The sequence below is a fragment of the Eleutherodactylus coqui genome, chromosome 1 (assembly GCF_035609145.1).
Source record: "Eleutherodactylus coqui strain aEleCoq1 chromosome 1, aEleCoq1.hap1, whole genome shotgun sequence".
Taxonomy (NCBI): domain Eukaryota; kingdom Metazoa; phylum Chordata; class Amphibia; order Anura; family Eleutherodactylidae; genus Eleutherodactylus; species Eleutherodactylus coqui.
The window spans coordinates 186,069,027-186,082,208 of record NC_089837.1 but is presented as its reverse complement, the minus strand read 5'-3'; the positions used below and the strand labels follow the sequence as shown (position 1 = coordinate 186,082,208).

Sequence of the window (13,182 nt, the reverse complement as noted above, 5' to 3'; positions counted from 1 at the left end):
CAAAACACTCATCTAGGATACCTGCATGCATAAACAGTTGGAATAGATACGGTATGAGGTATTGGTTCATACTTTAGCCAATATACATAAGCCCACGAGCCCATGACAAGAGTCATCGTTGTCTTGTGGGTCCCTATTCTCACAAGAGGACCTCTCCATGAATCCTGCCTGCATGCAGGACGATGGTCCCAATAGGGAAGGCCCCACGCTGAAACCTAAGGACTTAGCTCGCCCTAGATAGTAAATGATCCAAGCTGAACAGCACTCAATTCACTCCAACACACTAGGGAATGCATACCACACAGAACAGGACTGTTTACACCACATGTCCAGCCACCTGCACAGACACACAGAACATGTCACTGTTCACACCAACACACCCTGAACAGGACTGTTCACCACATGTCCGGCCACCTGCACAGACACACAGAACATGTCACTGTTCACACCATATACACCCTGAACAGGACTGTTCACCACATGTCCGGCCACCTTCATAGACACACAGACACGTCACTGTTCACACCTACACAACAACATCTATTAATGCAAACACCAGGGTATTGGGAAACCAGCATCCTCTAGCTAGAGGCGCTGGTATTTATGTGCAGCAGACTGGTGGTGATTGGCTGGCTGGAGAACTCCACACCCAGCCTGCTCAATTATCCCACACCTCTGGCAGTGAGCTCCTGGAACCTCATAGGTTGTGCAGCTAGGACCTGTAGTTCTAACAGAGGGTAAATGTTATACTTATTGCCCTTTACATGGGCCGACAGTCTCTTTTGTACCGACTACCAAATTTGACCTCTTTTGTTGTTGTTAAAGATATGTACCTCTTTACACGCAAACTCAGATGGTACAAATTCTTTACCAAACATGATTGTCAAGAACTAGGGATTGATTTCAATGACATACAAGATCTGAGACTACTGGAAGATTTTTTAACCGAAGGTCAGAGGGATGCTGGCGATGGCAATTTTACTGACCTGAGGCCTAAAAGTACTAAATTCTCCCCGTCATTTGACTGTATATTGAGATATTTGAAAGGATGATACTTGACTAAGCTTAAACAACTGTCTGCACACACATCGGCATTTTGTAATTTAACAACCAAAGAGTTACAGTCTTTAAAGGCCCTGGAAAAAGAGATAGATCTGTTACAGGGGCAAGTACGTGAGTCACACAAGGCCGACGTCCGCATGCGATTTAGTTGGGATTGCCGCCAATGCAGAGGGTTTCTAAACCAATGCTGCATTAACTTCCAGATGAGACCTGCTCCATTTACCAATGACCGAAAAAAGGTGATGCTTATTATCAACCTGCTGGAAGGGGAGGCGCTGTATTGTGCCTTGCCTTATGTGGAAAATGATAACCTCCGCACCTTCATTGTAGCTATGGATCAAGTGTTCAACTACCCCAACCATGTAACAGTCGAAAGAAAATTGCATAATCTCCGACAGGGTCGGCATTTGGTTGCTAAGCATACAGCAAATTTTCATCGCTGGACCAATGACACCGCGTGGAACTCTGCCACACAGCTAAGTCAGTTCCAAAGAGGACTCTTGGAAGGGTGTTAAAGACGAACCGGCCAGAATGGATACCCTGAATGATTTGGAAGATTCCATTCAATTAAGTATCTGCATAAAGGCTTACAGAAGGGCAAAAGGAGAAGTTATGGTTTTTCAGAAATAACCTCTCCTATTCATTTAGCCCATCCACAATTAACACCCAACTAATGGTAGACTCTTCACCCGAACCAATGCAGATCGACGCCATCTGCAAACCCCTCTCCATGGCAGACAAAGAGAGACGCAACTCTGAGACTTTATGTCTGTATTGCAGGCATTACGGTCATTATGCTATGAACTGTCCCAATAAGTTCCAGAAGACCATCACCATAACGCATGCTAGGACCATAATTAACTCTGCCGTTCCCCAAAGAACCGGATAATGATCTGCCAGTTATTCCATCCATCACCCAAGAAGACAAAGAGAGACATTACCTAGTCCTCCATTTTGTTATCTCTATCATGATAACTGTGGGCAGCCACAAGATCTTAGGCACTGCCATGTTAGATTCAGAAGCAGGAGGGAACGTAATGGACTATCAATATGCTCTGGATAACCATATTACAACCAGAGCTAAAACTGAACCCTTTGACTTGGAAACAGTGGACGGATCCCCTCTGGTTTCTGGGCCTGTCACTCAGGAGTCATGTGAACTGGAAATTCGCATGGAGCTCAGTCATCATGAGATGATCAGTTTTCGTCTCATCTCCAAAATTTCAAGTCATCCTAGGAATCCCTTGGTTCTGTACTCCCAACCCGGCCATCAACTGGGAATCAAGAACTATCACCTTTCCTTCTGAGCATTGTAAGATGAATTGCCGATCCAAGCCACCCATTTCCATTCAGGGGCAAGACACCGAGAGTGTTTCTCTAGAAAATGAGATGTGGCCACCACAATACCAGCTGTTCAACAACGTCTGCAGCAAAAAAAAACGCCAATCAACTGCCCCCTCATCGGCCTTATGACTGTCCTATTGAGCTGCTTCCGGGATCTTCTATTCCATTGGGGCATATCTACAACCTTTCAGAACCAGAGTTAGGAATGCTTTGGGAATATATGGATGAAAATCTGAGAAAGGGCTTCATCCGGCCTTCTTCCTCCCCAGCGGGAGCACTCATATTCTTCATTGAAAAGTAAGATTCTACTCTTCAACAGTGCATTGATTATCGGGAACTAAACAAGATTACCATTAAGCATCGCTATGCTCACCCTTTAATACCAGAACTGCTGGAGAGGCTTAGGGCAGCCAAAAACCTTACTAAACTGGACCTCAGAGTAGCATACTCATATAATCTGGTATGGATCCACCCTGGGGATGAATGGAAAACGGTTTTCAGAACAAGATATGGACACTTTGAATATCAAGTCATGCCATTCAGGCTTTGCAATGCTTCTCCCAACTTCTAATATTTTATTAATGATGTTTTTCAAGATCTATTGAATCAATTTGTGGTGTCCTACCTTGATGACATCCTTACTTTTTCTGACAACTTGGAAGAGCATCATAACCACATCCAGTTGGTCTTAGCGCGACTCGGAAACAACAGTCTTTATATTAAACTAGAGAAATGTGAATTTGAAAAGACCTGGATGCAGTTTCTGGGGTATATCATCTCTCCAAAGATGTGAATATAGACCCTACCAAGATTAAGGCTGTGTGGATTGGCCTGTTCCCAAGAACTTAAAACAGATTCAACGCTTTGTCGGGTTTGCAAATTTTTACAGGAAATTCCTAAGATTTTTCAAAAAACATCCTGCCTACTACCACTCTCACGAAGAAAACACAAGCATTTTCATTATCTCCAGAGTCTTTGAAAGACCCTCTTTATGTCAGCACTGCTACTGGTTTACCCAAATCCACAATTGCCTGTTGTCATGAAAGTTGACGCCTCCAATTGAAAAGAGACAAAATGCAGCTGGATCCATGTGCATTTATATTTTCCACCTTATCGCCCGTGGAAAGAAACTACGGCATTGGGAATAAGGAACTTCTAGCCATCAGTGTTGCTTTCTCTGAATGGTGACACCTTCTTGAGGGAGCTTATCAACCGGTGACTGTTCTCACAGACCATAGGAACCTTGAGTTTCTCCATACTGCCAAGAGACTATCAGTGAAACAAGTATGATCGGCCTTATTCCTTTCGAGATTCAACTTTATTGTCTCCTACCGATCGGGCTCCAGGAACAGTTAGGCCAATGCTTTAACAAGGATTCTGGGTGAATCACGGGAGGAGGCTGAGATGGACAGTACTATTCTGGCCCCCAAAAACTTTTTGGGAATTTCTAATCCTAAGGAAGAGCTAAAAAGGGTTAAAGAAGGTTATAAAAGCAACCCTTTCCTCAAGCAACCTTCCAAAGAAGTAAAGCTTTCTTACAAAAAGCGGTTCTGGTTGTACAAGAACAGACTGTACGTTCCAGATGTGGGTCAACTGAAGGTCCTAAAACAGATCCATTACTCCAAACTTGCTGGCCATCCAGGGATATCAAAGACCTTGGAGCTCCTGCTTCGCTTCTTTTGATGACTTAATTGTAAGGACGATGTAAAGGAGTATGTCAACATATGATACATGTACACGAAATAAAATACCTCAAGTTCATCCACTGGGATTATCACAGCCACTTCCAGTCCCATCTAGACTGTGGGGAAATGTACTTGCCCTCCAGTACTTTTCCTTGCACATGTCTACAATATACACACACTAGTGGTATTAAAGTAACCCTCCGGTCCTGGAACATAATTGGTCCAAACTGGACGAGTTCCAGTATATTACCTTGTCCCAGCCTCTGCCCAGTTCAGCCAATCCACTGTTTCTGGGGCCCATCTTTAAAAGTCAGAGATGCCCACAGTAGTTCTTTTACTAAGGGAGGCACCCTGAGCTCTCTTGGTGCACTGATAGTCTAAGCTGTTACATGTTGCTCTCATTGGCCTCACATGCGCAGTGCTGGCCAATCAGGAAGAGACATGCACTGTCTGACTATCAATATGCAATGTTCATCAACTAGGGACAGAAGTGCTGCGGACTATGTTGGACACCCCAGGAACAGGCGGATCAGCAGCTGAACTGGGAAGAGAACAGCACCAGGTAACATAACCCTGGATAATTTTGGCCTGGGACTGAAGAGTTGCTTTAAGGATCCATGTGAGCCTGCTTGTACATAAGGAAATTTATTTAAAGGGAACCTGTCATCATGTTTGAGTCCAATAAACTATGTTATAGGACTCAAGGGTGCTGGAACTAGGAGTCCAGGGAGCTGTGTTTCATACTCACCAGGCACTCAGTCCTAGCAGTGTGTCCTTGTGAATTTTGTGTGTGCCAGCAGTTTGGCTCTTTTTGTACACATCTCCCATAGAGACTCAAACGTGATGACAGGTTTCCTTTAAAGGTCAAAATGAGCTTTCAGTTTAAGACCTGTGAAGTAGTGGCAGTTAATTTGTCTCTCTGTGTATAATAATGAATCATATTGTGATTGGTGGTAGTACTATTCGTTATTGACTATGTATTAATATAAGTAACATAATTTCAGAATTAAATAAAATAATGGATCTATAGGGGTTCTTTAATTTATCATTTAACAATCTATATTCAGTGGCTATAGGAGTATAAATGTATACAATCTATATTCAGTGACTACAATCCATATAATCCGCAATCGGTAGCTATAATCAGATCATGTTATGTATATGCCATGTAGTATACTGTATACTGGGATTCACAGTATTTTCTGGTCTGAGGATCACATTGTCAGATAGTAACACTCTCAAGGGCTGCAATGAAACTGAAAGCGGTATTGCCTTGTGAGACATTTGTAGCATATTGACTGTATATGCCATAAATGTCTGATAAATAGGGGGTCCACACCCGGGACTCCACCCTGTTGGAGCAAAGGAAATTATTTGCTTCCCTGTTCTGCAGTTCAGAGGGGAGGAGAATGTGCGCGAGTGCGGCTGTCTCCATTATAGTTTATGGGAGTCGTTGAAACAGCCAAGTGTTTTCTACTTATATAAAGTACAATGGAGAGAGCCGAACACATACAAGGCCACCCCTCCACCTTGCCTATTTCCATTTACAGTCCCAAAAAGGAGTCTTTGGATCGCAGAAATGGCCACACAGTGCTCAATTACTACTTACCTATGAACAATACTCTTCTCTTTTATATGTCTGTGTCTAGTTGGTAAGGCCCTGCACAGAATGGCACCGCAGGACGCAGGTTGTGCATTTCTGCTGTATACTGTGAAATTACAAGTCGTTAGATGAATGGACCGCTGTAGCCTTTACACTGGGCCCGGAAGTTTCCAGCCATTACTTTTTTATAGCCATATTCAAAATCATATCATGAGATATTGGATATCCCTGCTTAGAAACTAAACTTTGATTTATGTGACATTGTACATTATGTAGGTTAAAGTGTACCCAAGGTTTTGGATGCCTTTTTAGAATACAAGTACTATATCTGACCTATATATAGTGTATCTTGCTTCCTGAATTTTTCACCAGTTTTCCCCACATCCGGCTGCATATCTAATTTTTTTTGTTCTTGAACTGGTGGGTGAAGACTTCTGTTATCATGACATTTGCATTACAAAAATGCAGCGATATCGGAGCATTAAAAAAAAAAACGCTGGTGGGTAGAAGCCCTTACATAGAAAAGGAGTGAAAAAAATATATATATAAACAGTTTTGCTTCATCATGATACTATGTGCATGTGGCTTTTCCTTACAAATTAAATCACTTAACATTTTATTAAATATGCCCAGCTGGACCGACTTGAAGAAAAGCAGAAAGAAACTTATAGACGGATGCTAGAGCAGCTACTCCTGGCAGAGAAGTGCCATCGTAGGACTGTGTATGAACTGGATAACGAGAAGCGGAAGCATACGGACTACATGAATAAGAGTGATGACTTTACCAACTTGTTGGAACAAGAACGCGAAAGGTGGGTATACCAAAAGACAATGCTGCTGTGATATCTACACATCTGAATTTATACATTTATGTTAGTTCATCCATGTGACTATATATTCTCCTACTATTGCATTCCATGGGGGTTTATTAACTAATACTGTCCAATTAGACAGTGTAGACTTAGACTAGACAGTCCTAAAATGCACCAGATTTATTACAGCAGCCCGGTTGTATGATAAATCTGTCGAAGTTTAAGATTATCTAGTCTAACTTTATATGACCTTTTAGATGGTTTAGTTTACAACAAAAATTGCACCAGTTTTTGGTAAATATATTGGTGCAATTTTTGACGCACTGTGAATTTTTGACGCAATTTCTGACACCCCCTGCCTTTATAAAAAAGAATGCTGCTTTGTCGGACACAGCAAAAAAGTGTTAAGTGTCAAAAACACATAGTAAATGTGGCGCAAAGTATGCAAGACAATTTTTATTTTTATAGTGCAGTTTAGTAAATAGTAAACAAGCCCCCATGTGCTCGGTGGTGAGTAAGCATAACAACCTCTTCTTCGAATTCCAATGCCCTGTTTTCCTATAGGTGAGGGTCCCAGAGGTGGCATCTGCATGTACCAGCCATTTACATATATTGTGGAATGCCAATAACTATTTAAGATGAGAATACCCTTTAATCTGATTTATACCTGTAACATTTTCTAAACTTGACATGAAATTGTACCAAGCTTGTAATAGAGGTTTTCCAGGCTGTACAAAAATCTAGCAACTGTTCATGCCATAAAATAACATAAATGCACCTACGTATCATTTAAAGGAACCTATCACCACTACCATATCCCCAAAAGAAACTTTGCTGGCTGGTATGGGATGAATTGAGCCCAGATAACTTTGCAATTGGGTTTCAAAGTTATTGTGTGCCACATGCAGAAAAACAAAGAAGAGTCTTCTGGTCGAGAAGAATCATTCTGCTTCTTGAGTTACCGAGATAACCATGCCCCTTTTTCTTAATAGACAGCAGGATGCATTTACCGTGGAAAACCATGTCTCTCAAGACAAAAGGGGTGTAGTTAGTTTGGTAACTCATGGAGTAGCATGACTCTTCTTGACTAGATAACTCTTCTCTGGCAGTTTGACTCCTCTCTGCCCGATGACTCTTCACTGCTTATTTGCATATGGGGCAGGATAACTTTGGAGCCTAATTACAAAGGTAAGGTACCTGTGCTCATTACAAAAAGAGAGGACATTAGAAGTGATTGATTTTTCATCTCCTGCCTGGACAGTGAAGTTAATTTAGTGGCAAGATGGTGGTAACAGGTCCTCTTTAAATTCCCCACTGCTCTAGTGCCAACCATTCCCTTAGTCCCCCACTGTTCTTGCTTTACAAGAAGCTGTCTACAAATATCTACAATAGCTGTCTACAAGTATCTGAAGGGCTATCACAGTGCAGAGGGATCAGCCCTATTCTCATTTGCACAAGACTAGAAGCAATGGGATGAAACTGAAAGGGAGGAGACACAAATTAGATAATAGAAAAAACTTTCTGACAGTGAGGGTGATCAATGAGTGGAACAGGTTACCACGGGAGGTGGGGAGTTCTTCTTCAATGAAAGTGTTCAAACAAGGGCTGGACAGACATCTGTCTGGGATGATTTAGTGAGTCCTGCACTGAGCAGGTGGTCAGACCCAATGACCCTGGAGGTCCCTTCCAACTCTACCATTCTATGAGTCTTTGATTCTACATAGCCATGGCCATATAACTGTATGGTCAGGCAGCCATACTGACATCACTACTGTGACCAGTGATTGAGTGCATTGGTCATATGTCGGTACATCAGAAATCTAACCTGGAAGGACCACGGGACTGGAGATGCTGTATCAATTTGGGGATTTTAAAACCAAAGTAGATGTCCATTGCTGGTGGTTATTTTATGACATAAGCAGCTGTCAAAATTTTTTAAGCATGGAAAACCCTGTTAAGGTTGAAAAATACTGAAAACCGTTGAACAATTGAATTTAGTTCCAATGTGCATGGTTATACCGGCTTAAGTATTACCATTTTAGCACTTGTCAGATTAAGTTTGTTTGATAAAGGCCAGCTACAAGCTGAAAGTTCATATTTAATTGAGACTTTAATCTTATTACAATAATAAGATATTATTAATCCTTTGAAATTTAGTAATCTACAAGCACAAATGAGAGCCAACTTTTTAATGTAATTAGCATTGTAAGCTAACTTCATAGGCAGGGCATGTTTTATAAGTATCACACCTGTTTCTGCAGGCATATTGTATTAGTGAACAAGTCAAGTCAACATTTTGTAATATGTCATTGTATTACTGACAATATAATTGTCACCTGTGTTCATATCTCTTTGAGCATTTGGTGGGGTGAGAAGATACTCTTACCATGCTCACCCTAAATAACTTCTTACAAGTTGTGTTAAGTATGAATCTCATGGTAATCACTGTTCTTAGTTTGTTTTCAGGACAAAAGTTGGGAAATTTAAATTGCTAAAGGGGTATTCTGGGACTTTTTACAACTTTTTCTTTAGGTGACTGACAAGTCATCAATAGATGATTGGCAGGGACCCACCCCTGGGGCCCCTACCAATCAGCTGATGTCGGTCATCAGTAGAAAAAATAGAAAAAGTTCTGGAACACCCCTTTAATGTTCCCTATGCCTCTTTCATGGTACTGGGACATCTGTTGTGCATTTAATTACCTGACAGACATCCCAAAGATTATCGCTCCTGTGCTTTTACACGGGAGCGATAATTGCTCACTGAATTGAGGTGGAGCTCTCTGGAGATCTCTTTCAGCTGCCAGCCTCCATTCGGAGTAAACAAGCAGTCATTCATAGACTACCTGTTTAACCAGGCCGATAGTCACTTGGTTTTTAGGTGAGCAATTCTCGCTTACTTGCCTTGTTGTGTCCTGTGTTTACATGAGATAACAGTCACCTGTAATCGCTCTTTACTTGGGCAACTGAATCGCATGTGTAAAAGTACCATGACACAATGGAGCCTGGAAATATAGTGACTCATTCAGTGCAAAATTAAAGTTGTAGCTTTATGTGCCGCTGAACATATCACCAGCAGAGATGAGACAAATTTGAAAAGCTCTGCAGTGATTTTTGTCTAATTGTGAGGCTTGCCCTATCTATGCCAGGGCAGTTGGTACGGCTGCTATGGTAGTCTTGCAGCTTTACCCTGTCCACTAATAGCAAATGATAAGTAGTTCCAAATGACTACTTTCTTGAAATACAGTGCCTATAACAATATATTCCCCCTAGATTTTTTGATAATTTTATGTTTAATGGGTTGGAAACATTGATTCTAGACCTTTATCCAGTTACAAATTTATAGCTGACCTGGAAAATAACTCAATGTTACTACTACATAATATAACAAAACTTTACCATTTTTTGTGAAAAAGAGTTGGGGAAATAATGTGGAAACTTAATCTTCGACAAAATAGCGCAGCAATAGTTTGGCATTCTGTGGCATATTTGTTCCGGAACCTCAGAATGGAGCCGCCAGTGTAGATGTGGGCATAGCCTTACAGTTCTCTATGGTCTCTCCTTCAGACAGTGACGGATTAGTTAGAAATTCTTACCAAATATATAAGAGTAAAGTAAAAATACTCCAAATGTAAAAACCTTAATTATTGTATTAAGTTGAAGAATGTTAGGAAACTCTTTGAAGTCTATTTAGCAGATTTTAGTGAACTATATGAAATCAGAGTTCCTAGCCTGAATCGCCTGGTTGTAAAATTAACTAAAATAAAGTGTTTGGCTTTATTATGTTAATTATGGACATTTCTTCCACTCTTCACTGACTGTTTTGTGAAAATAAAAGTCATTTAATATTTATACAGAAGTGGATCCATGGGGAGTAGAGATGAGCGAGCACCAAAATGCTCGGGTGCTCGTTATTCGGGACGAACTTTTCGTGATGCTCGAGGGTTCGTTTCGAGTAACGAACCCCATTGAAGTCAATGGGCGACCCGAGCATTTTTGTATTTCGCCGATGCTCGCTAAGGTTTCCTTGTGTGAAAATCTGGGCAATTCAAGAAAGTGATGGGAACGACACAGAAACGGATAGGGCAGGCGAGGGGCTACATGTTGGGCTGCATCTCAAGTTCACAGGTCCCACTATTAAGCCACAATAGCGGCAAGAGTGGGCCCCCCCCCCTCCCAAAAACTTTTACTTCTGAAAAGCCCTCATTAGCATGGCATACCTTAGCTAAGCACCACACTACCTCCAACAAAGCACAATCACTGCCTGCATGACACTCCGCTGCCACTTCTCCTGGGTTACATGCTGCCCAACCCCCCCCCCCCCCCCTCCCCCCCACAGCGCACACCAAAGTGTCCCTGCGCAGCCTTCAGCTGCCCTCATGCCACACCACCCTCATGTCTATTTAGAAGTGCGTCTGCCATGACAAGGAACCGCAGGCACACACTGCAGAGGGTTGGCACGGCTAGGCAGCGACCCTCTTTAAAAGGGGCGGGGCGATAGCCCACAATGCTGTACAGAAGCAATGAGAAATAGAATCCTGTGCCACCGCCATCAGGAGCTGCACACGTGGGCATAGCAATGGGGAACCTATGTGCCACACACTATTCATTCTGTCAAGGTGTCTGCATGCCCCAGTCAGACCGCGGTTTTTAATTCATAGACACAGGCAGGTACAACTCCCTATTGTGAAGTCCCTGTGGACCCACAGCATGGGTGGCTCCCTGGAACCCACCGGCGGTACATAAAAATATCCCATTGCATTGCCCAACACAGCTGAGGTAGTAATGTCGTGCTTAATGCAGGTGGGCTTCGGCCCACACTGCATGCCCCAGTCAGACTGGGGTTCTTTACAAGTGGAAACAGATGCATTTATAATTCCCTGTGGACCCACAGCATGGGTGGGTGCCAGGAAGCCACCGGCGGTACATAGAAATATCCCATTGCATTGCCCAACACAGCTGAGGTAGTAATGTCGTGCTTAATGCAGGTGGGCTTCGGCCCACACTGCATGCCCCAGTCAGACTGGGGTTCTTTACAAGTGGACAGATGTAGGTTAAACTCCGTGTGCACCTACAGCATGGGTGGCTCCCTGGAACCCACCGGCGATACACAAAAATATCCCATTGCATTGCCCAACACAGCGGATGTAACGTCAGCTGTAATGCAGGTGGGCTAAAAATTCAGGCCATACACGCTGAAAGGATGACAGCCCAGCAGCATGTGTACACTCACCAGTGGGCCAAGCTGTCTCTTCCTCCTCCTCCTCATCCTCCTCATGCTCCTCCTCCTCCTCCTCAACGCGCTGAGATATAGACAGGCGGGTGCTCTGACTATCCAGCGACATACTGTCTTCCCCCGGCTCTGTTTCCGAGCGCAAAGCGTCTGCCTTTATGCTTTGCAGGGAACTTCTCAAGATGCATAGCAGAGGAATGGTGACGCTAATGATTGCAGCATCGCCGCTCACCACCTGGGTAGACTCCTTAAATTTTCCAAGGACCTGGCAGATGGCTGCCAACCAGGGCCACTCTTCTGTAAATAATTGAGGAGGCTGACTCCCACTGCGCCGCGCAAGTTGGAGTTGGTATTCCACTATAGCTCTACGCTGCTCATAGAGTCTGGCCAACATGTGGAGCGTAGAGTTCCACTGTGTGGGCACGTCGCACAGCAGTCGGTGCACTGGCAGATTAAACCTATGTTGCAGTGTCCGCAGGGTGGCAGCGTGCGTGTGGGATTTGCGGAAATGTGCGCAGAGCTGGCGCACCTTTCCGAGCAGGTATGACAAGTGGGGGTAGCTTTTCAGAAAGCGCTGAACCACCAAATTAAAGACATGGGCCAGGCATGGCACGTGCGTGAGGCTGCCGAGCTGCAGAGCCGCCACCAGCTTACGGCCGTTGTCACACACGACCATGCCCGGTTGGAGGCTCAGCGGCGCAAGCCAGTGGTCGGTCTGCTCTGTCAGACCCTGCAGCAGTTCGTGGGCCGTGTGCCTCTTCTCTCCTAAGCTGAGTAGTTTCAGCACGGCCTGCTGACGCTTGCCCACCGCTGTGCTGCCACGCCGCGTGACACCGACTGCTGGCGACGTGCTGCTGACACATCTTGATTGCCAGACAGAGGTTGCGTTGGAGGAGGAGGAGGAGGAAGGTGCTTTAGTGGAGGAAGCATACACCGCCGCAGATACCACCACCGAGCTGTGGCCCGCAATTCTGGGGGTGGGTAGGACGTGAGCGGTCCCAGGCTCTGACTCTGTCCCAGCCTCCACTAAATTCACCCAATGTGCCGTCAGGGAGATATAGTGGCCCTGCCCGCCTGTGCTTGTCCACGTGTCCGTTGTTAAGTGGACCTTGGCAGTAACCGAGTTGGTGAGGGCGCGTACAATGTTGCGGGAGACGTGGTCGTGCAGGGCTGGGACGGCACATCAGGAAAAGTAGTGGCGACTGGGAACCGAGTAGCGCGGGGCAGCCGCCGCCATCATGCTTTTGAAAGCCTCCGTTTCCACAAGCCTATACGGCAGCATCTCTAGGCTGATCAATTTTGCAATGTGCACGTTTAACGCTTGAGCGTGCGGGTGCGTGGCGTCGTAGTTGCGCTTGCGCTCAAACTGTGGCACTAGCGACGTCTGGGCGCTGCGCTGAGAGACATTGCTGGATGGGGCCGAGGACAGCGGAGGTGAGGGTGT

General features: G+C 44.3%; 1 protein-coding gene across 4 annotated transcripts in view; it reads left to right on the top strand.

The window, feature by feature from the left end:
* Positions 1 to 13,182, top strand: part of FILIP1 (filamin A interacting protein 1) — a 173,563-nt gene that overhangs the window by 124,595 nt on the left and 35,786 nt on the right. For all 4 annotated transcript variants that reach the window (XM_066604661.1, XM_066604645.1, XM_066604653.1 and 1 more), the window contains one exon: positions 6,328 to 6,506. In XM_066604661.1, the coding sequence (XP_066460758.1) occupies positions 6,328 to 6,506 (179 nt within the window). The remainder of the gene's footprint in view (positions 1 to 6,327; positions 6,507 to 13,182) is intronic.